This window comes from Lutjanus erythropterus, chromosome 22 (assembly GCF_056507025.1).
Source record: "Lutjanus erythropterus isolate fLutEry1 chromosome 22, fLutEry1.hap2, whole genome shotgun sequence".
Lineage (NCBI taxonomy): Eukaryota > Metazoa > Chordata > Actinopteri > Lutjaniformes > Lutjanidae > Lutjanus > Lutjanus erythropterus.
Window position 1 is genome coordinate 5,249,665 of NC_139338.1, and position 21,968 is coordinate 5,271,632.

The 21,968-nt window shown below is 38.9% G+C and overlaps 1 protein-coding gene across 1 annotated transcript in view; it reads left to right on the plus strand.

Moving 5' to 3' along the window:
- slc41a2b (solute carrier family 41 member 2b) overlaps nucleotides 1-21,968 on the plus strand; it is a 54,758-nt gene that overhangs the window by 25,482 nt on the left and 7,308 nt on the right. Inside the window, exons 8-10 of the mRNA XM_084710540.1 lie at nucleotides 263-342; nucleotides 10,510-10,641; nucleotides 11,212-11,360. Of these exons, the coding sequence (XP_084566666.1) occupies nucleotides 263-342; nucleotides 10,510-10,641; nucleotides 11,212-11,360 (361 nt within the window). The remainder of the gene's footprint in view (nucleotides 1-262; nucleotides 343-10,509; nucleotides 10,642-11,211; nucleotides 11,361-21,968) is intronic.

Sequence of the window (21,968 nt, forward strand, 5' to 3'; positions counted from 1 at the left end):
TTCAGTCTGTCTCTTGTACTGTCCTCCAGTCTCTCTGAATCTTCACCATTCAGTGCAGCTGATGAAGCACTTTTAGTGACATTAACAGAGCAGCACACAAATTCACTGTGGACATCATTTAGATGAAGACAATGCTCTATCTTTCTCTTCCATGCCCCGTTTTGTCTCCCTCTCTCTCTCTGTCTTTCTCCCTCACACACACACACATGCACGCACAGTACCACCAGTTAAATTAATGATCTTTTTGTGTTGTGTTCTGCAGCATCGGAGGGCTCATCCTGGACAAAACAGTGTCTGACCCAAATCTAGCTGGCATCGTAGTGTACACCCCGGTTATCAACGGTGAGTCACAGCCTTGGCACCGCTCCTCCCTCCACTCTGAATGGCTTCAAGGTGTCGCTGTTTGATTTGCAGTCGCTTGCCCCCGAGGCACGAACAGACAAGGAGAGTCTGGTCAAAGCCTGCACCAAAGGTTTTAATATAATAGCTTCCTAAATCCTGGGGGATTTAGACAAGACATTTAGACAAGATATATACATATGTAAAGAAAACTCAAAGGTCTAATCCCACATCCTGCGTTTCTCCTCTGTGAAAGTGCAGGACGCAGCTCACAAGAGTCAGCGTTAAAGAGCTGTGCTGTGTTCATTGACCAATCACAAAATTGGGGTTGAACATGTGCACAACTCAGGTGATTCATTTATACAGTCCTGGTCCCTCCTTACCTGCGTGCATGCATGCATTATAGTCAAAAACAATCTGACTCGTTTTCAAAATGCATTATCACAACATGCCTCCACTTGCACAGTGTGCAGTGGGATCCATGTCGATTACTCTTTGAAGTTCAAGTCAGTTTTAAATGATTTGGAAATTATTATTATAGAAAATTGTTTCTAGCAACGGACAGTCATGGTTTCCCCTCAAGACAATGAATCAGAATGACTGTGGAGTGCAGAGAAGTTTGGCTTCATGTCCGTGTTCCCCTCAGGATGAACCATAAAAGCTCTGATCCCCTGACATTTCATTTTACACCATCATCAGGTGTAAGGTTTAAATTGTCCAGTACTTCAATTTACGACCAAATAATCTTACTTTACCTGGTTTAATTTTAGTTAAATGATGTGTTAGGAAACACAGGTCTTGACTCTAAAAATCGGTGCCAATCTAAGATAATTTTTGCTAAACTCCCCCCAGTTCTGTTTCTTGATCCAGTGGATTCTCCACAGATCCCTAGACCAGCTGTTATAAGGGATGGGGATCAAGAACCGGTTAGTTTTGAGAGCTGATTCAAAACTGTCCAATCCTTCAGATCGAAGATTCTAAATTCATTTTATTGATGCTGACATGTTTTTCTGACAGTTCTGCATTGCAAAACAATGGCAATTCATTCATTCATCTATGCTGCTTGAAACTTGAAACAAGAAGGAGAGCGTTTTTTTCTACTGTGTCTGCTCTGTGTTTAGACTCAGAGATAATAAAACAGGTGCAAAATTGATCAGGTATCAATAATTGGAACGATAATCAGTAATGCCATTTGTATCAGTATCAGCTTATCAATTCCAGTCCCTACTGTTAAAGTATGGAGGAGGAAAATGAACAGCACTATCCCTCCACTCAGCTTCCCCGTAAGATACCCATAGGACAAAATGCATTATTATATACTGCTGCATTGTTTTATCACATTATTTAGTGTGTGATGTTTATTGCATTGCCACTTTTCTTCAACCTGCTGACCCTTGTCTACATTTACTTGTAATAAAAGAACTCCAGCTGGTGACATCCTGTATTTTACAGAATGGTTTTCACCACTTACTCAAACCAAATGATGTGTTACAGCTGCGTTGCACTCTGGTCTAATGGTCTGTGTTGTCGGTGGAGAAATTGTCCTCCTCGGATTGTGGTTAGATTTATGAGCGAATCTGCAAATATGGTGCTTGTAAGTGTTCTGAGCATGCTGGTGTCTGCTGCAGCTCTGAGGCTGCTGAGGCTTATGGGTAATCAAGACATGAATTCCCAGAAACAAAAATAGAATATTTACCATATGTCCCTATCATAACTGTGTAGTTAAAAAAGACTTTTAATTTCTCTGGGAACGTTGGGTTATTAGTGAAAGCAAACATTCATATGCACTTGAACAAGGGTCAGAATTGTTGGACAGCAATACTGTATTGGCTGATATCACAGAATCTGTCACAATACATTTTGGATTCAATTCAATTCAGGGTGCTGTTATTGATATGAGACAATATCATATGATCATTTAACACAATCAGTTGCAGTAACGAGGAGCTGCAGTCCCATGCTTTTCTGCTTTTGGCCATAAAAGAAAAAAAAGCAGCACATAAATAAGAGTTAATAAGTGTAACCAGTCAAGTGCAGTCAAGTTTCCTTTAAAGTGACTCTACTAAAACACAAAAACATGATAAGAACATTTTTTAAAAAGTGTGAAATTCAGCTCTTACTAACACTCAAGGTTTGCAGGCAAAACAGTTGTTTTTTTGTTATTCACTATGATTAGCTTAAGCTTCTTACATTTTACCTTGCATATATTAGCCTAGCGGCTGGTGGACTTTTACTCTGCTCATACCTTATCACCATGTATTAATTATACTAACACAAACCACTCTCCAATTATATTAGTAAGATTGTTAAGTATTTTGTATTTATATTTATATATTTCAGTTAACTTAAAACTATTAGCCAAACAGTTAATATATTGTTCAATTTCAAGTTTAATTTGAGTTTAGTTCAGTTTGCCTCAGCAGTGAATAAAGCTGTTCTTTAATGCTATTATCTTTTGCTTCTTTTTATAAGGATCAGACACCATTTAGGCATCAGTACTGTTTTAAAAGTGTCATTTTACTACCTGTGTTGAAAAAAAACAAAAAAATAATACCCAACTCTATTCGCACAGGTTTAAGTGGCTGATACTGCCACAGCAAGAGAAGCATGTTAGCAGACGGTGTGACAAGCCCGTCCACGTTCTGGATGTTTTTTGTTTGTGATGACATTGCTTGCATGTCATGTGATTTGTCTGTGGTGCTGACCTGTCTTTTCTCCAATAACCAAAATATTTGTGAGCTGCTGATTTATTCTAAAGGGGAATAAATCATTTTCTTGGCTGCTAGTCATTTTCTACCTGGCGCTAGCACATATACCATGGGAATTTCAAAATAAAGGTGCATGTTGAGATGATTATATGGATTGATTGATTATTAGATCATAGATCAGGGCAAGTCTGTCTCAGTTTAAATGTATAAAATAAGGAAACTGCATCAGTGCTGATCCATTTAGAGCCCAGATCCTGTGGGCAATCAACTGTAATCAGTCGTAGTATGTCTTTGCCGATCCACGTTCAGCGTCACTACATAGACAAAATTACAGAAAGGAGTGTCTACTTCCATCAAAGTGGAATATCGACTCCACCTAGTGGACAGAGGTGGTATATCCTGACACATACAAGTACTTTATTGAACTTTCAGATGATGTATTTGGACATCTGTCATGTTGTAAGGTAGTAGTTTGCCATTTTAGTAGTCTGCCTTTTGTGGTGTTATGGTAAATTAATCACAGTGTCACTATTAACATGCGTATGTTTTTACCCAAAACACAGCATGGTTGAGGGAAGTGACATGTGGCTGCTCTGATCCATTGATCATTGAATCAGTATTTCTATCTAGATCAATAGATTGTTACATGCTGATGTGTGTGCTGACTTAAATCTTTTTGGAGTATTTGTGGTGAGAAGTAACATGTAAAATACATGATTAGTTGAAAGGTAACTTGATGAGATTCTGTCTTAACTTTGGAAGCGACACACCCTAGTTTTATTTCAAACAGCGGACGGTGACCAGCTGTTCAAATTGAAAGTTTGGGTGCAAAGAAACTCTGTCTGTTTTTTGTTTGTCTCATTTATACCCCTCACTTTTGCAATTAATGGTTTGACCCTGGGAGCTGAGATATAGACAAAGTGTTTATACCCAAGATGGATGACACGCCACAGAGTCTATTTGTCTTGTGCTGTGCAGCTCCCAGGTGTGAATGTATGTGAATGTGAAAACAGACAAAGTGAGTGTGCTCAGTCAACAGTCCCTGGATAAATGAAGGTTACTAAATAAAGACTGCAAATGTTCATCAGCATAAATAAGTCACCTAATGAGGCTGGTTTAGGCAGTCGGCCGCAGTCCGTCTGTCTCCACTTCACAAAACTGGTCCTCTTCCATTTCTTCTCGCTTCTGTCTCCCACGGTTGCCAGGGGCCTGGCACCTCCACAACAAGAGATAAGCTTTTAATTTAAATGGCATTAATGAGAGACATTTAACGAGATGGAGCACGATTCTGACTCTAATTGGTTTTCCGTCGAGACGTATCTTGGACATAAACAGCTGGGGAATCAAATGAATCTCTGTTTTGTGAGGGCAAACATGTTTTATTTTGGAAAAATCCAGGTCTCAGCAAAGTTTTTAAACCTCTCTGATTTACAACATTTTATTCACGGATGAGGAAACAGTAAGTCGGTCTACTCTTGTCTTTTAGCTGATTAAAATGCACCACGGTTCCTCCTAATAAAAAATAGAATTGAACAAAGGGCATACGGAAGAGAAACTGTGAAAGAAGGGTGTGTGGAAGTTTGATTTGAAAGGAGTGGGGAAGGAGATGTGTAGAGAGTGATAAGAAAAGACAGGTGAAATGGAAGATGGAGGGAGAAACCCTCCTTTTTACCACACTGACCTCCATTATTCCATTTGAATACATTAGAGCTATTTTATGGATTTTCTCCTGCAATAGAGGATATCTGTGGCTGCTTAAATTATATTAATATTTAAATGACTTAAAAGCTATTCAGGTATTTTTAATCTGAGTATTGAGAACGTGTCCGCCAGTTAATTTCCTGATGTTCTTGTTCTTGTTGTACCCATTTCATTAGCTGCAGTATAGGGTATCACAAATGGGCCTGGCGTTCTTCTTGTTTTCTGGTTGTCCATCCGTCCATCCCATTCTCCTGATTGTGATATCTCAAAAACGCCTGCAGAGAGTATGTTGGACTCAGTGATGAGTCAAAGATTGGAGGTCAAGATCGTGTTTGACAGTCAAAATAAAATAGAATAGAACCAAATAAATAAAATTAAAATAAAACACCAGATAAAATGTACAGGAGGAGCAGATGAAAGCAGAGGATTAAAACTACCATACAGTATGTTACCAAAAATGCCTGTCTGAACAGGAAGATTTTTAGCTGCTTTTGAAAAGAGTCCTCAGAGTCCAGGGATCTCAAGCTTACTGACAGACTTTTCCAAAGCTTAAGGGCTGCCAACTGCAAAGAGCGATCTTCCTGAGTTTTGAAATGTGTGTGAGGAGCACTCACACACTGGGTGGAGGACCTAAGAGTTAGGCTCTCAGTGTGTGGGTGTAGAATGGTCATTTAGAGCTCTATGGGTGAGCACCAAGATTTTAAATAGATTCTTAAATTGACAGGAAGCCAGTGCAAAGAGGTTAAAATCTTGTGTAATATTTGACCATCTGTTGGATTGTATAAGGAGCCTAGCAGCAGTATTTTGGATGGTGTTGGGGGGGGTCATGGCTCCGGCATGTCACAGAGCCATGTTTCAGGTCTGCCAAAAATCCTGAACACAGAAATCATGCATCCATCCAATTCTCGTGAACGCGATATCTCAGGAACTTGTGAAAAATAATTTCTTCAAACTTGGCACAAATGTCCGCTCAAAGATGAACTGATTAAAGACCACTGTGACCTCTTTTTAACACACTGACCATTATTTCATTTGGATACATTACAGCTATTTTATCCAAATATTAGTATTTAAATTACTTAAAAGCTGTTCAGGAATGTTTGATCCAGGTATTGAGAAAGTTTCTGCCAGTTAATTTCCTGACGTTCTTGTTCTTGATGTACCCATTTCATTAGCCACAGAACATCACATCACAAATGTGTCTGATGTTCTTGCCTTCATTTCGATTTTAAATTCAGGTCTTTGATCTGGTTTTCTTAACCTGCAGATATCATATTATGTTATGCATCTTGTTCAACTGTTTTCCACCTAGACAGCGCCCCAATACAGCTGAATCTTTAATCTTTGCTTGTCATCTTGGCATATTTGCCTTTTTTCGTTCCCTCTGTTGTTTGTTCTAAGATAAGGTGTCTGTCTGCTTTACATCTCACTTCCACCAATAAGCTTGTTTTTTTTCTTCCTCTTTCCATGTTTTTTCTTTCATTACATTTTATCTGTGTTTGTGTTTTCGTGTCACATCCTGGTCTTGGAGCTGTTCAAATAAACAAAATGAAATTAAACCTGGAGGAGAGGAGAGGAGCAGAGATGAGCTGAGCGGGCAGACAGTTCCTGTGTCTCCCCTCCGCCCCCTCTGGGCAGAGCGGCCCAGCTGAGAGGAGCACAGACCCCCTGCAGTTCCGCCACGTTGCCTCGCCGCAGCCCAGACCTCCTCATCCTCCTCAGCCCCATTCCTCCTGTCAGACCCAGTGACCTGAATAAGCCAGATCGCCCCCAAACCTGCTTCACTCTACCTCTGCCCCCTGCTGAGGTTGTAAGAACACCCTCTTACCCCCCACCCACCCCAAACAGCCTAAAGGACAGAAAGCCAGAAAGTCAAAATCACTGCGCAATTATTCCAATTTTAAACAGGATTTGACATAGGAGCATAGAATATGTTTGAAATACTAAACTGCATTCTAAAATTACTCAGTTCTTTAGTGTGTTGTGAATGTACTGTGTTGTCCCAAAATTGTTAATCACAGCATCTACAGAACTTAGTCATGACTGCAAAGTGAGAAAACATGTCAGATGGTAAAATAAATATCTCACTGCGTAAAGCTTTATAGGTCAAGAACACCACAAACTACATCCCCCAAAATAAAAATGAGTGCTTAAGATAAAGTAGACAGAATAAGACAAATTTAGGAAATTGTTGCCATCCAAACCATCTTAAAGAGAACTTTGATCGAGGAGTCAGCATTTAGTCCTAGAAGAACCAAAGTTTTTATACATAGGAATAATAAGAAACACAATGGAGATTCTAAAATATATGTCTAAGAATAATGTGAACTTAAAATAATGTGAGCTGTGAACATTTCAACATTAGTACATTCGCTAGTGTGGAAAAGGACAACTATTTTTATTTATGCCTGAGGGGAATTAATGTCACTGCACAGGCAAAGAATATAACACACCATTTCTTATACCTGAAAGGAAATTATTGCTTTGATTAGTTACAACCAATTTATAGCTCAGCTGAAGTGATATAGAATGTGACTCACCAAAGGTGTCTTGTTGGTTTTTCGAGGAATTGTTCGGCATCTTGGAAAATAGCTCATTTGTTCTCTTTCCAAGAGTTATATAAGAAGATTGATGTGAGTCTCATGCCTGTGTGTAAAGCACAGAGCTGGAGTCAGAGAGTTGGGTACTTGGACCTATGTCTTGGCCAACAACAGCTGGGTGGATTATCTTAGTTTTTTTTCTTTCTTTCTTTTTTTCCCATTTCCTATTGTGGATTTATTAAAAAAAAAATTCCACCTTGGATATCTTTCTCTCCCTGCCTTCAGTCTTAATGCTAATCGCAGAAATTGTGAATTTCTTTGGAAAAATGTGTGACCAAAAAGCATTATAAAAATCTAGTTCTCCAGATGGAAGAAACCATGTTCTTTTTTGGTACAGACCCCAGCAAATATCACATCATCATGATGTTAATGTGTTTTTCTTTTTCAGTAAAAATGAAATAATTGACGAATGAGATCATTCCAACTAATTGTATTGCAGTTGCAGTTTCAGTCAAAAAAAATGCCATATGACTTTTTTACCATATCCTGCAGTTCTAATGCTAAGATAGTCTAACCACTTCCTAATTCTAGCTCCGTGCTACTTCATAACGTCATCAAACTGTCTTTTGTCATTGCATTGATGTGAGAGAGACCCCTAGCGGCAGAAATTACATACTGTACGTTTAAGCACAGAGCTGGAGTCAGGAAGTAGTTTAGCTAGCTTAGCATAAAGACTGGAAACAGAGGGCAACAGCTAGTCTGGTTCTGTCCAAAGTGAGTGATCAGACCCCTGGGTATTAAACCTTGTAACTTGTCAACCTGCTCGTGATTAAATTTATAATAAAAAATAGACATCAAACGCCTTACAAAGTTGACTTAATAATACATTTTTTCATTTCACAGCATAGTCATAGTGAGCAGCCATTTTGTTTTTTAAAGTGTCTCAGAGTTCTTTTAATACTAATCAAAATACACATTTTTAAACCATAATTCTTATTTAGCTTTGTTTTAGAAGGGCTACAGAGTTGACATGTCATGGTAGGGACACATCTGATAGTAATATTATTGAACGAATTTGTCAAAAACCAGAAAGTTTACCAGTGCTTGAGCAGTAATCTCGCCTTTTTAAAGTGACACAGGTCCTTAAGGTATAGCTATCCCCTTTTATTCCTGATTAAATCACGCTTTTGTAGAAATCTGTCGGGACACAACTTTAAAGGGCCAACATTTTTATAAAAAATTGATTTTAAAACATAGATGATTATGATAGCACATTTTTATACCTCTGTTATCAGCTGGTATTGTTAGTTTGAGATTTTGAAGGTTTTTAACAAATTTTTAATTATTTGAAGTTGTGAATTCTTATCTGGGACAAGGCTGTTTTCTGGAACAGGACAATTTTAGAAATTAAAACAGTTAAAGTAAACCAAAACATTTCATAAATTACATATATTTCATACATATTAATCTGTAAAGAAGACATTTTCACCTTGGATAGTGCCAGGCTAGCTGTGTCCCTCTGCTCTCAGGCTTTATGCTACTATGCTAACCACTTCCCAAATCCAGCTCCACTTTTAGCACACAGACATGAGATTAATGTCTCTTTACCCTGGGAAGGAAAGCAACCAAGTGTGTCGAACTATTCCTTTAAAGACCCACATCAGCTTGGTTGCACATTCAGATTGCGAGGACAGCAGTGGGAGGTGGACAGACGGGGACAGACGGGGCAGGGCGAGTGTGAATGCTCATTGTGAAGTTATGTCTGTTTATAGGCCCACTGGGAACGCTGGTAATGCTCCAATAAAATGTCACCAGGCAGACAAAGAGCCACAATAGATTGAATTAAGTGGACATCACCCTGAGGTGGTGGCACTGTCTAATTTAATATACTCACCACAATAATAGGCCTGGGTGGGTGGGGGGGACGTCTGAGACACATGCACCCCTCCTCATGTTCTTTGTGTACGGTTTGCAGTACACGACCACTTCACTGACTGAACACCGACTACATATAGAAAATCTGTTTACCTGCTGCACTGTGCGCTTGAATGATACATTTTTTATGATTGCAAATAAAGAACCCCCTCTTTTCTCTCGGTTCTACTCTGAACAGTTTTCACAGACATAAAGGCACACTTAGCACAGCCTCTTTCTTCTCTCCTGAGCAGCTCTGTGCCCACCTGTCAGCCAGTTTGTTGTTATATCTGTATGTATGTGAGCTCTCCTGCAGGGCTTACTCACCAGACTGTGGCCACAAGGATGAAAGACGGAGGAAGTTAGTTTGTGTTTCTTGCTAAAGGGAAGGTGTGATAGCTGCGGCAGCATGTGAATGTAAAGTGGCCCTGTATTTTGTCAGTACAGATGGCGTCCCACATTCTCATGACTGTTCATCTGCTTGATGTTAATTAAGATCTTACATGAAGAAAAAATAGAACTGCATGCAAGAATGAGAGGAAAGTCTGTCAAAAAGCATAATTTGAGTTTTTCTTGTTTTCTACCATGGTAATTATCTTGCTAACCCTTAAGCTAGATTTATAGTTGTGTGTTGAGATAAATGTGGAGTGCTCACACAATGCGGTTGCATCTATCCTGTAGCTGACATGTGTCTACTTAAAATGTAACAATTAAAAGAGTGGAAAGGGTTTGAGAAACCATGCAGGAGATCATTCTGCAACAAAGATGTTTCTGTATGTACCTGTTTTCATCTCTCTGCTTTAAATAAAAGCCTTACTAAAAAAGACAAAAAGCAACTTCATGCTGGGGCTATGGCGACTACAGAGATACCATGTGGAGAGCACAGAACTGTGACTTTTCAGCATGGTTTTTAAATGTTGGTGGAAATGGTTAGTAGCAAAGACAACACTGATTCATTTAAGGGAGCTGAAGAAAGACTTAGCCTAATAATCAGTCATAACCAGAGGCATTCTCTCTTGGTTTCCACCCAAACAAAGCTCAAATTGTTATTGAATTTCCAGAAAATCTGAAAAAGAAAACACATTAATGAATGTGTCTATCAGCTACTCTTGTGTGAATGTTAGGAGTTTGTTCGTGGGGACAAACAGTTGGTGGCTTGAAGTTCCCCAGTCGTGCTGTCATGGCTGTCAGTCAGGTTGTCAAACCGAATGAACCGATGTTTAACTTCCTGTTTCCCATCATTGTCCTTAGCTAACACTGAATGCTCTGCTCCAATCATGAACCAAGAACTCCTCTTTCTTGTCCAGGAATCGGGGGCAACCTGGTGGCCATCCAGTCCAGCAGGATCTCCACTCACCTGCATTTCCACTGTGCTCCTGGGGAGGTCCCTGACGAGGCCAAGGGCTGCTACTACCCCTGCCGCACATTCTGCGGTACAGGTTAGTGCTGCCCAGAACAACGACTTCACACATTTTCAAGGCGTCAGCCTGTGTAACTCCAGTATAATAATTGCGAAGCAGTTGTACTCATTATTTTGTGTATTATTAATACTGCGCTAATTGCTGATGTGAAATCCTCAACCTGACAAATTTTAATTGGCTTTCCCATAAATACACCTGTTTAAAGCAGGTTTGGATATGACACTGTCAGGATTATAATCATGTTTTAAATAGTGTTGTAAATTCACAGTTTGAAGCTGTGGTTATCTGCTGTGTTCCTGGTGAGCTGCAGTAGAGGCTGCTTCTCTGTCCTACCAGGCAGTTAATTGCCATCTCCTGCTGTCCCAGGTGTAAATTATTTCCTTATTAGAAGTCTAGAATGAAAACCAGCAGGACTCAAAATACTGGGGACAGTAGGTGGGCTGAACAAACAGCACAGTTTGTCGCCAAACTGTTCAATCATGTACTTTATGAAGAATAAATCTACAATTTAAGTCCAAACAAATGATTCCTTCCTCATTCCTTCCACAATAAATCTTCCTTCCCTCCGTGCTTTTTGTTTTTCCTCAGGAGCCAATCATCGCTCTGCTCAGGTGCTCCTGCTTTTGGTGATCCCGGGTCACCTGATCTTCCTCTATACCATCCACCTGATGAAGAGCGGACACACCACCCTGACACCCATCTTTATGTCCGTCTACCTGGCTGCTGCCATGCTGCAGGTGAGCACCTGATGAGTGCAGTGCGCTTTAATACGTCACTCAATGTTGAGAATTGGGACAAAAACGTATTTTAGGGGGGTTTAATTTTTATTCTTCAATTATCCTGGAAAAATATATTTAGAAGAAACTCTTGGCTATTAACAGAAATCTGGGACACAACTTTAAAGGGCCAACATTTTCATTAAAAAATCTATTAATGTTAATGTTATCAGTAAGTATTGTTAGTTTTAGATTTTAAAGATACTTAACACATTCTGGGACAGTTGTGTTTCCTGGCTGAGTTTAGAAATAAAAAAAAAAATCAATAATAAATTAAATAATTCATAAATTACATATATTTGATATGAAACCTTAATATAGGACCTGATTTGTCCCAATTCTCAAGATGGATGAAGTGTAAGAATTCTAAAATTGTCTGTTTTCCCCACATAGAAGTGTATAAGCTCCAGGGCCTTTTTCTCAATCCAGTCTTAATATAGCAGACACTAATGCTGCTTTAAGGAGAGTTTCATTTTCCTGATGATTTCCCCCAGTATATTAGACAGTAGGAAAAAAGCAGACCCCTGCACTTTAAATTGTTTAAAGCTGCAGTAATCCATATTTTTACATTAACTATGGATCAAATGAGTATGTGTAATGTGAAAAGGGTCACTCAGAGTGATAAACCCACAGAGGATGATCACTCGACTCTGTGGTTCTCCTTGGCTCTACAAAGTGAGGAGGACAAGCAGAGAAATAGAAGAGGAAAAGGAAATATTGGACTTATTAATATTAGTAGACAAATTCAAAAGTCCAACTCTGAAACTCTGCCCCCCAGGACCTGAAGAGGGACTGTGGGGCCTCTTAAAATGTATAAAATGTTCTTAGATTTGTACTCGAACTCAGAAGAATCAGTAGAATTTGTCTGAGCTGTTTGTAAATGCATCAGGATGTCTAATACTGATATTTTGGATTGCTGAAACATCCCGAGCATAGCAAAACGACGAGGCAGAGGTCAGGGTCTCTGCAGATACAGCTACCATTACACACCTCTAGTGGGTCCTTACTAATGATTAAAATGGATTCTGTCATATAAGTCTAGACATAATCAGTTTGAGCAGATTACAGAAAGAAAGAAAGTAGTTCCTACATGAAACTGCTCACAGCAGTCTGTGGATTGTCCTCACTGTCTTGAGTAAAGCAGTTTCATGTAGGAGATACTTTCTTTCTAGTAGAAAAGAAAGTAGTTCCGGTAGACTCTACTGCAGAAAGAAAGTAGTTCTTCACAACAAGGTCTGTGGATTATCTTGAGTAACTGGGTCATGATTTCTGAAAAAAGACACTGTTTTTGAATTTTTCAAATCCCATTATATTGGCAGATATCTCCAAAACTCTCTAAATAGCACTGCAGGCCAGAGGAAAAATACGTGTTTTGAATTTTGAGGTGAACTGTCCCTTTAAGCATGGTGCTTGTACTATTGATACACTGAAGAGAGGCAACAAAATTTACATTTGACTTGGTTGCCTTTCTGGTGGAAATGTTCCCACACTGAGCTTTAAACTTTACCTCAGGCTGCTAGCTGGTGAAGCCGTTGGTGGAGTGTGTGTGTGTGTGTGTGTGTGTATGCAAATTAACCTATAGACTGATGTTTGTAACTGGTCTAAATATTCTCAGGGGTTAAATGATTCACAACTCTAATCTGCACTGGCTAATTGTACCTGCTAAGTCAGTTTCCATTATTATTCAGAAGCAAACATTTACATCTCATCAGTGAGAAGAGGAATAAGTTTCTATGAGAGTTGAACTGTGTCCTTCTTTACACATGTAGTAAAGGAGGAGAGGCAGGTGTGTATCCTGAGAATTCCTCGAGAGTTGTGGTTGCAGGCAATGCCTGAAGGAGTTTGACTTCTGTACGTTTTGGTTTTGGCAGACGTTAAGATAATTATCAAGGACGGACTTGAATTATAACTGACTGCTTTAACTTTTCCAGGTGAGCCATGATCTGTGTTAACGTCTGGAATTTTAAGAATTCACTCAGTGTGTTTTCGCGCGTGCATCAGATGCTTGTTTTGCTCGAAGGCTTTTTAAAGGCTCCCTTAAATCTTTAATGCAGACATGGAACATTAGGATGTAATCCCAGCCACTGAAGAGTTGGAGACTTTCCAAATCAATTTAGTCTGTAGCCAGTAGAGCTGCTTTAAGGGTGCTTTAGTCCCAGATAGGACATCAGATGGCAGAGACAGGCTTGTAGGAGCTGCAAGGGTGGAGCAAGTTTGGATCCAGCCTCTTTTGTATCTTAATATTTACAACCATTAAAGAGCGAATACTCATCAATTTATTTATTTGATTCAAGAACCTTAAACTCCACTGTTTTCTTCTTCTGAATGTTATAGAGGTTTTACAAGCTGGGTCAGGCTAAAAGGCAGACAAGACACTGCATGTCAGAATAATTCATGAACTTCTTTGTTGTCTGTGTTGATCTGTCTCTGGAACATCTTGGGGAAATTTCCTTAATTCTGCTTTGAATGATGAGTTGTGCAGGCATCACAGCAGCAAGGTTATTATGGGATGATTGGTTATTGAAGCATGCTGCAGAAATTACTCATATAAATTCATCTACTTTGTCATAGGTGCGTTTGCACAGACATGGACAGAATAGCACACACTAATTATTAGGCTGAATGCTGCACATAATGTGGAACTTCAATACTAACTGAAGGTTTTCTAATTCCATATTCAGTCTGAGGCACATTTTTAATGCTGCATCATGGATAATAAATGCCAGATTTTGTATTAATATGAAGATTAAATTCTAGCACAATACAGACTCCATATATTTCAGTGTTTTTGAACATAAATCAGTCTTTTTTGTCCCAGAAGGGAAACTTGTCTCACATGAAAAGTGTAGAAACACACAACACATATATTTTATGTATACACACATCCGTACACCATGATCTGTGTTTTTACACAAAGAGTAACTTAAGACCAAATACACTTTTTGGAGTTAGTCAATTACATGTTCAGTCACTGTCTTACATCATCCATCGATTCTGGTCAAGCAGTCATTGCATCAGATATTTGCCTTTTTCAGCAGAGAAAATTCAGTTACTCTGTCCTCTAAACCCCTCTAGACCTCCCAAAAATCTGTGAAAAATCTCTCCTCACATTCACACCCCGGCCCCAGACATAAAACCACCATTTCAAAAAGGTCGGGACACTGTGTAAATGACAGATAAAACAGGATGTGAAATACATTTTTTTTTTTTTGTGCTTATTCTTGTTGCCACTGCCACATTTCAGACAAGGTAAGACGGGACACAAAAGACTGGGAAAGTTTTGGAATGCTTAGAAATCAACAGGTTTATTAAAATGTTATAGTATCATGATTGGGTATGAAAGGGACTACATTCGTTCACTACATCCAATAAATAATCAAAATAAACTCACAAGATGTCAAGAGAGAATAAAGTATTATGCTTAGTTCCATATAAACAAAAAATACAACTGTACTCCTTCTGAATCCATGTTTCTTTCTTTTACCAGATAAGACAAGCGTACTTGCTTTGTTAAATCACTGTAAAACAAACTTAATTCGAACTTGATAGAAAAACAAAATAAAACTCACCAAAACCAGCAGACTTCCAGCAGTCAACAGTTCTGGTTTGGTCGAAATAAATGCTTAACTGACTGTGTTAGATGTGAAAATATTCTGTCTCTACAGGCTGTTTTCCTCCCACTTGGCTCAGTGAGTGTGGACTGTGCCACTTCAGAGTCAGTCTCTGAGCTGCAGCTCTCACTCGTTCTTCTGAGACAGATCATTAAATTTGCCCCCACCCCCCCAAAAAATACCACAAAAACAAACAGTGATGGAGAAGCCAGTCGCCAATAGCCAATATACTTGTCCAACCACCCAACCCTGAAAGGACATCCTCGAAAGGCTCAGTTGTTCACAAGCAAGGGTGGAGCGAGGTTCACCTCTTTGTGAAACACATGATTGTATAAAGGATGTTACTACAGAGTACAGAAAATGACTTTGTTATTATGTAAAAACAAGTCATTGTCATTAACACTGCTTTTAATGTTGTTGTAATTGCTTTGTTACAAGCTGGTGTAGACAATGAAACAAGACTAAGTATGTACTGTTGTATGTATGATAACTGGGCTATGACTTATGAATTAACATGACTGAAAAGGTCTGACATGCGTTGGTAGAGTTGGTGCTGTTTTCAGTGAAAAAGCTCCAAACAGCAGACACAGTTAGAGACTAGTTGGTAAACACATCAGAGAATTTAGCAGCTAAATAGCCAAATATTTCCATCAGGAATTGGTAGAGACCCAAAGCACAGTTAAAAGAGAGTAAATATTGGACTTGCCATCATCAGGTTGTTAGAAACACCACTCCAAATGAATGATAAATGTTGCTCTGTAACTGCTGGGTATGAAAGCTTACTGTATCGACTTAAAATGTGTTCTGAGAACATGTACCCATTTCTTTAGTCCCTTTATATGTCTAGTATGTTCCAAACACTAATATTTTTCAAAAAATAAGCCTAAATGCAAATGATTCCATCTCAGTTGTCAAACATAAGCCTGTAGAGTTCACAAATTACTACATTCTAATGTTAATTTTGTTGACTAATAATTGACTCATAGTTGACATTAACAACATTTTTTACTGCTGAAAATGAGACAGTAATCGCATAAAAACTCATTTATACGTTATAAAAACCGACAAAATCTATTAACACTTAATTCAAATTAAATAAGAGATGAAAATATTAGGAAGGGATGTGTTGGGAAGAGATGCAGTCTCATTGTGTGGTGGGGAGGTTAGACACACAAATTGGATAGTACTGATACCCAGGCAGTCCACTAGCATGCACATGCTACAGAAACTGTCCAGAAAGGCTAAAGGTAAAAGTAAATGCACTTACGTGTTTTTATTTTTCAAGCTAATGTTTGTTTATCAGTTAAAATAAGCTGGTGTGTTTTCCCTAAAACAGAGAACTGAATGACCCAGAATTGCTAATCTTGGTGGTAAATTAAAAGACTGATTGAGACACTAAGGTTGATATGTTTCAAGTTTCACTCAAATTGAAACAAATATGTAACAAAGAGAAAAATTCACATTTGAAGAACTGTAGTATACTTAAAGTTACATGTGTGAGGGGAAAAAGGGAGCAGAAGTATACTTAATGTTATAATGAGAAAATAGCAGAAATGTAGTGTACTTAATGTTAAGCCTTGTTTCCACCACAGGAACTTTCTCCAGGGACTAGGAACTTTTGGAGGAACTCAGGCATTTTCACCAGGCGGAGCAGGGTCTAAATTAAGTTCCACTGACATTATTCCCCTTCCCCCCAAAAAAATCTCTGCTCTCTTTCTAAAAGTACAACTGTGGGGGTGGGGCTTGCCATGCTTAATATTTCTGATTGGTCGAGTACCTGTAGCATTTTATTTCAGCTGACGTTTTTAAAACTCTATAGCCATGTTCATTGTGCTTCAACAGTTACAGAAGAAAACCTACAGCAGATAGACCAACAATAAAATCTAGGGCTTATTGAGCATTTACACTGAGGATGAAATCCAGCAGGAATTATCCTTTTGTAAATTATAAATAAATAATGATACCTGTCCGTTGCTTTTCATGACATCATCGTTTTTGTATAACTGCATGCAGGAATGACGTAAAAACAGGCGTTGCTTTTTCACATGTCAGCAGACTAAAATACCCAATCTTTTTGGGTCTTTAGACAGCAGTGAAAATGCAAACAACCTTTCAGATCCTTGAAAAGTAGTTCCTGGAACTAAAAATAGAAAGTACTTTGGGTGGAACTGTGACTTTAATTCCTTTAAAAGTAGTTATTGGGATTAAAACTTAAGGGTTGAAAGGTTAGCTCCTTGTAAATGGGACTAAAAGTTATGGGTACTTTGAGTGGAAACATGGCTTTAGTATACAGTAGTGTAGAGGAGTCTACAGTATGACTAACATACAATGCATTACACTTACAATATTTAATTGACTAAAAATAGAACAATTCAGATGACTAAAATATGACTAAATGGCATTTTAGTCAAAATACGATGACTAAAACTAAATCCAAATTTGCTGCCATAATTAACGCTGGTACATTTTAATACTGTGCATCATTCTTTTGTCTGTGAGTCACTTTGTGGTGACATGTGAGCTGGTGATGGAAAGAGCTGCAGGCAGTCTTTGCAGCCTGGACAAATCTTAGTCATCCCTTTTACCTTCATGTATTTCAGAGGTTTGCATTCATCCTGTCTCACCTCAGTGGTAACCTAGACAATCTTAAGGAAGGGAAGTATAGATAACAGTAGTGCACTCAGTATTTAAGGAATATGCCTGAGTGCAAGGCTCTTACTGATGTCTTTATCTGTCTGAAAACAAACGTGTGGGTGTTTGAGGATTATGAGCAGGGTATACTTGTGCAGTGGTTGCACCTTCAGCGAGCCTCTCCACCTATACTTCAACCCAGGCACTAATGACGGTAATAAAAAATTCTGCCACTCTCATCATCTCGCCTGACGGTACACTCAAATAAACACATAAGCGTGACATTTTGAGTGTGTAAAATGAGGCTATGGGACTCCTCTATAGTAATTTACAATCCTGGATCTAATGAGAAACATTTATTTAAATTTTTTTCTCTCCCATGTTTGTAATGGATTGTTTCGACTGTGGGTAAGAGACAAATCAAAAAGGGCTCAGTTTAAACACTTGAATGAGGTAGACAGCAGCACTAATTATGAATGTCAATACCCTGAGGCAGTGCCCTCAAAAGACTCTGGTGTGATATATCACTGCATATCAGAAAACTGAAATCACTTTATCCATACAGATACATTTCATTTAATGTCCTGCAGTAACCCCAAGTAAAGAAATAAATGTTTAATTCTCACATGACCTACATTTCTGCCAGAAACTCTTTAACATGGACTCATATCCATTTGAGATTCAGTACAGACCTTACAATGTATTTTTATATTTTCTGTCTGTGCCCAGCGTGGGGCTGGACACAATTTGGCAAAGATGTCGCTAACATGGTGGAATTTGATAATGTCATTCAGTTAAAGTAAAAAGTACTGTAACAGTCTGCTTCTTTAATAGCAGCGATAAGCGGAAATTGCACATGCTGCGGTTTGATAATGTTCTATTTAAAGTGAAAGCCATAGAAAATTAGGGGAGAAATTGAAACATTTCCGCAGAATGGCTCGACTCATTGTGATATCTCTGCGAGCCTCACGGTACAGCCACAGAGAGTAAAAGAAGAAGAATGTAGTTAAATTGACCAGAGTTCTGCATATTTTGGCACACAGTGGTTGATGGTTTTACACAAATCCATAGAGAATAAAAAAACAAGGACATACCAAACAAGAGTAGAAACATAAAAACATAACTTAAACAATACACAACATGATTTAACAATGCTGTGTGAGCCCACAGTATAGTCAGACAAAGAATGAGGCAATGGAAAATAAACCAAGGCAATGTAGCGCAATAAGCCACAGACGTGTCAAAGAAAACTTAGCACGAGAGAATAGTAGTTTGACAGTTTGGGAGTTAAGAAACTCTAACTGTGAAAAGGTTACACAAAGTTTAGCAGTGATGAATATGCAAGGCCATGGTAATAATGGAACACTCATGGGAATCATGATACTGGAGAATTTAATAATAAAAAAGCCAAAAGTCATGGGGTCAGTACATGGTACAAGTACAAACCAGTGATAGTTGTGTTAAAGGCTCTTTAACAAAAGGTGAAAATCTCTTGCTCTGAAGCCCAGACCCTATTATTTCATTCAAGGCTGGATATCAAATGTCATCATGTGTTATTTTGACAGATCAGTATTCCTGCACACCTAAGCTAAAGAAAGTTTCTTCTTCCTTTATCTGTCAGCTGTGTGTCTGGTCCTCAAACCTCTCAGCTTTGTTCAAGCGCAAGGCACAAAAAAACACAATCTAACTGAGGTTAGACACTAATATTCTCTTTGACAAAGATCTGAACTTCACAGAACCCCTCTTTTTGTGCGCAGTGCATTTCCAATTTTCTAGCACTTCTACTTCCACCAAGGGGTCAAGTACACGCGTATTGCAATATAAATATTGAATGAGTTCACTGATACAAACTAAGTCAAGTTTACAGGAATGTTTTGCCAGATAAAAGAATGTTTGCAGTGAATAGAGAGCTCGACTAGAGGCAATATTTATGGCAACACAGATTTCAGCAAACCATCTCTCTTAAGAAGCCACTCAGTGGCCGATCTCAGAGCCCATCAGCTAATGTCTGACAGTGATTTAGCCTCTGGGGGCAGCAGCCAGTGTGTCTGGGCTTCCTGTGTAGCCAGTGGATATCCGAATAACGGGTTACCAGGTCACTGTTTGCAGTCTGATTAGCAACTTGACACATGGCAATGGAGTTGGAGTTGAGATGACATCTGGATTGTATCTGCATCTGAATGCAAACTATGTTTTAAAAAGCTAAGATACCAAAATCTCTCCCTTTGCCTACAGATTCTGCATTCATATGCAGGTATGTGTTTATACAGATTACTGTATAACAGACAACTGTAGCTTTATTGGACACTTTGTGGATGTGATATTAGTGCAGGATCCAGCTAAAAAAAGTGGATATACTCTTGTATATTTTTCTTGACCTGGACTTGGCTGTTGAGAATTTTGACTCTCTGAAGACTTAAATTGAAATGAAACAACAAAAACAAAGTCTCCGGTTTTGACCTGATAAGATCCCAGAACAATAAAAGAGACAGACAGGCATGGCTTGTATAGCCCAACAGCTTAAATATTTCATTTCTTAAGTCTATGAATTTCAAAGACTTTTTGACAGGTTTTTTGGCAAGACATGAAAGTATGAAGACAAGCAAACTTTATCCACCAAGGAAGACCACAAGATGCAACTGAAAGTTCTGCAAAAAGCTATTAAGAGGACCTTGAATTGAGGTGTTCTTGGCAAATGTTTGGTACAGTTTTGAAAGGAAAATGTCCACATGCTGTGTCTTTCTAAAGATTGTTTCAGGCAAGAAGTAAGTGCAATAAAACAGCTGTTAGAAGATGTACAGACTGTGTCAATAAAGGGATGCTCATGGTCAGCAATTATATTCTGGTTGGCTATGACAGTTAAACTAGACATGTTCTTTTGCCATGTTTTTCTTTCCCATAACAATTCAATACCTGAACCTTGCACATCAGTTGTACCATTCCCTTAGCAATGCGTAAAAAATAGATTATTATTGCTGTGTACTAGTAACCCTGTGTGAATGTGATATGATTGCTATCTTTGTTGTATGGCCTGCCTCAGGATAAAGAATGGCAGTGAACAGGACACTGCTGGGAAGAAGCAAGGTCCCATTTTGGGGCTAATAAATTACGACAGCATTTTAGGCTGTATTAGAGGTATTTCTGATATCGGTATTAGAACAACCCTAATTTAAACCATGCTCATGTTTGAAGAAAACATTTCTCCCTCCAGTACAGCACAGCCACCACAAGACTGAAGCACTGACACAAGACGGCGTGGGTCCATGGATTCATGTTGTTCACATCACATTCTGACTTTCCAGTCTTCTTCAGTCTAGTTTTGGTGAACCTGTGCCCACTATAGGATCAGTTTCAGGTTCTTAACTGACAGGAATGTGCTATGGTCTTCTGCTACTGTAGTTAGTCCGCCTCAAGGCTTCATGTTTTGTGTGTTCAGAGATGTTCCTCTGCAGAACACTGTTGTTACGCCTGTTTATTTGAGTTACTGTTTGCTTCCTGTCTGCTAGAACCACTCTAGTTATTCTCCCCCGACCTCTCTCAATAACAAGGCCTCCAGAACTGACACTCACTGGATGTTGTTTCTTTTTTTTGAGAGAGAACAGAGACTGTAATGCGTGAAAATCCCAGGAGATCAGCAGTTTGTGAGATATTCAAACCACCACCAATCATTCCACAGTCAGTCACTTACATCACATTCCTTCCCCATCCTGATGTTCAGTTTGCCTGTTACCAGACAGAACGTTCAACTTGTTACACTCCTTTTCCATCTTCAGTCTGACATTGTCTCCATTCTAAGCAATTTCCTAGAGGAAGGCGGATTTGAGTCACCCCAGCCAATCACTAGAGACCCATGTATCCACCTCAGCCTAACACCTGCTTGACAACAACTTGACAACAGCAGTTGTCCCACCTGTGGCTTTTCCCAAAACAGTCATTAGAGACCAATGTATGCAATGACGAATCTCAAGTGCCCTAGTGGCACTCACTGGATCGATTGTTGTTAAACCAAAAAAAAAACAACGTGTTTCATGTCACTGTGTCAGATAAATCAGCCACCCCACTGGACTGGGCAGATTCAAATGTCTGGACTCAGAGTAGCTGCCACAGGATTGATATTCACATTAACAAGCAGGTTTTTTGTATTTGCCCTGGAGGACTCAAGAGTTCAATTGGACTTGCCCCAAACAACTGTATGTTGCTCCAAAGTTAACCCTGTTTGTATTGAAGCCATCTGGGGAAAAAAGTCAAAGTCAGTCAGTTTCTACTGTAAAATGAGGAATTTTATAGAAGACTGCAAACTTAGAAAGATTAGTCAATAAAGCCAGTC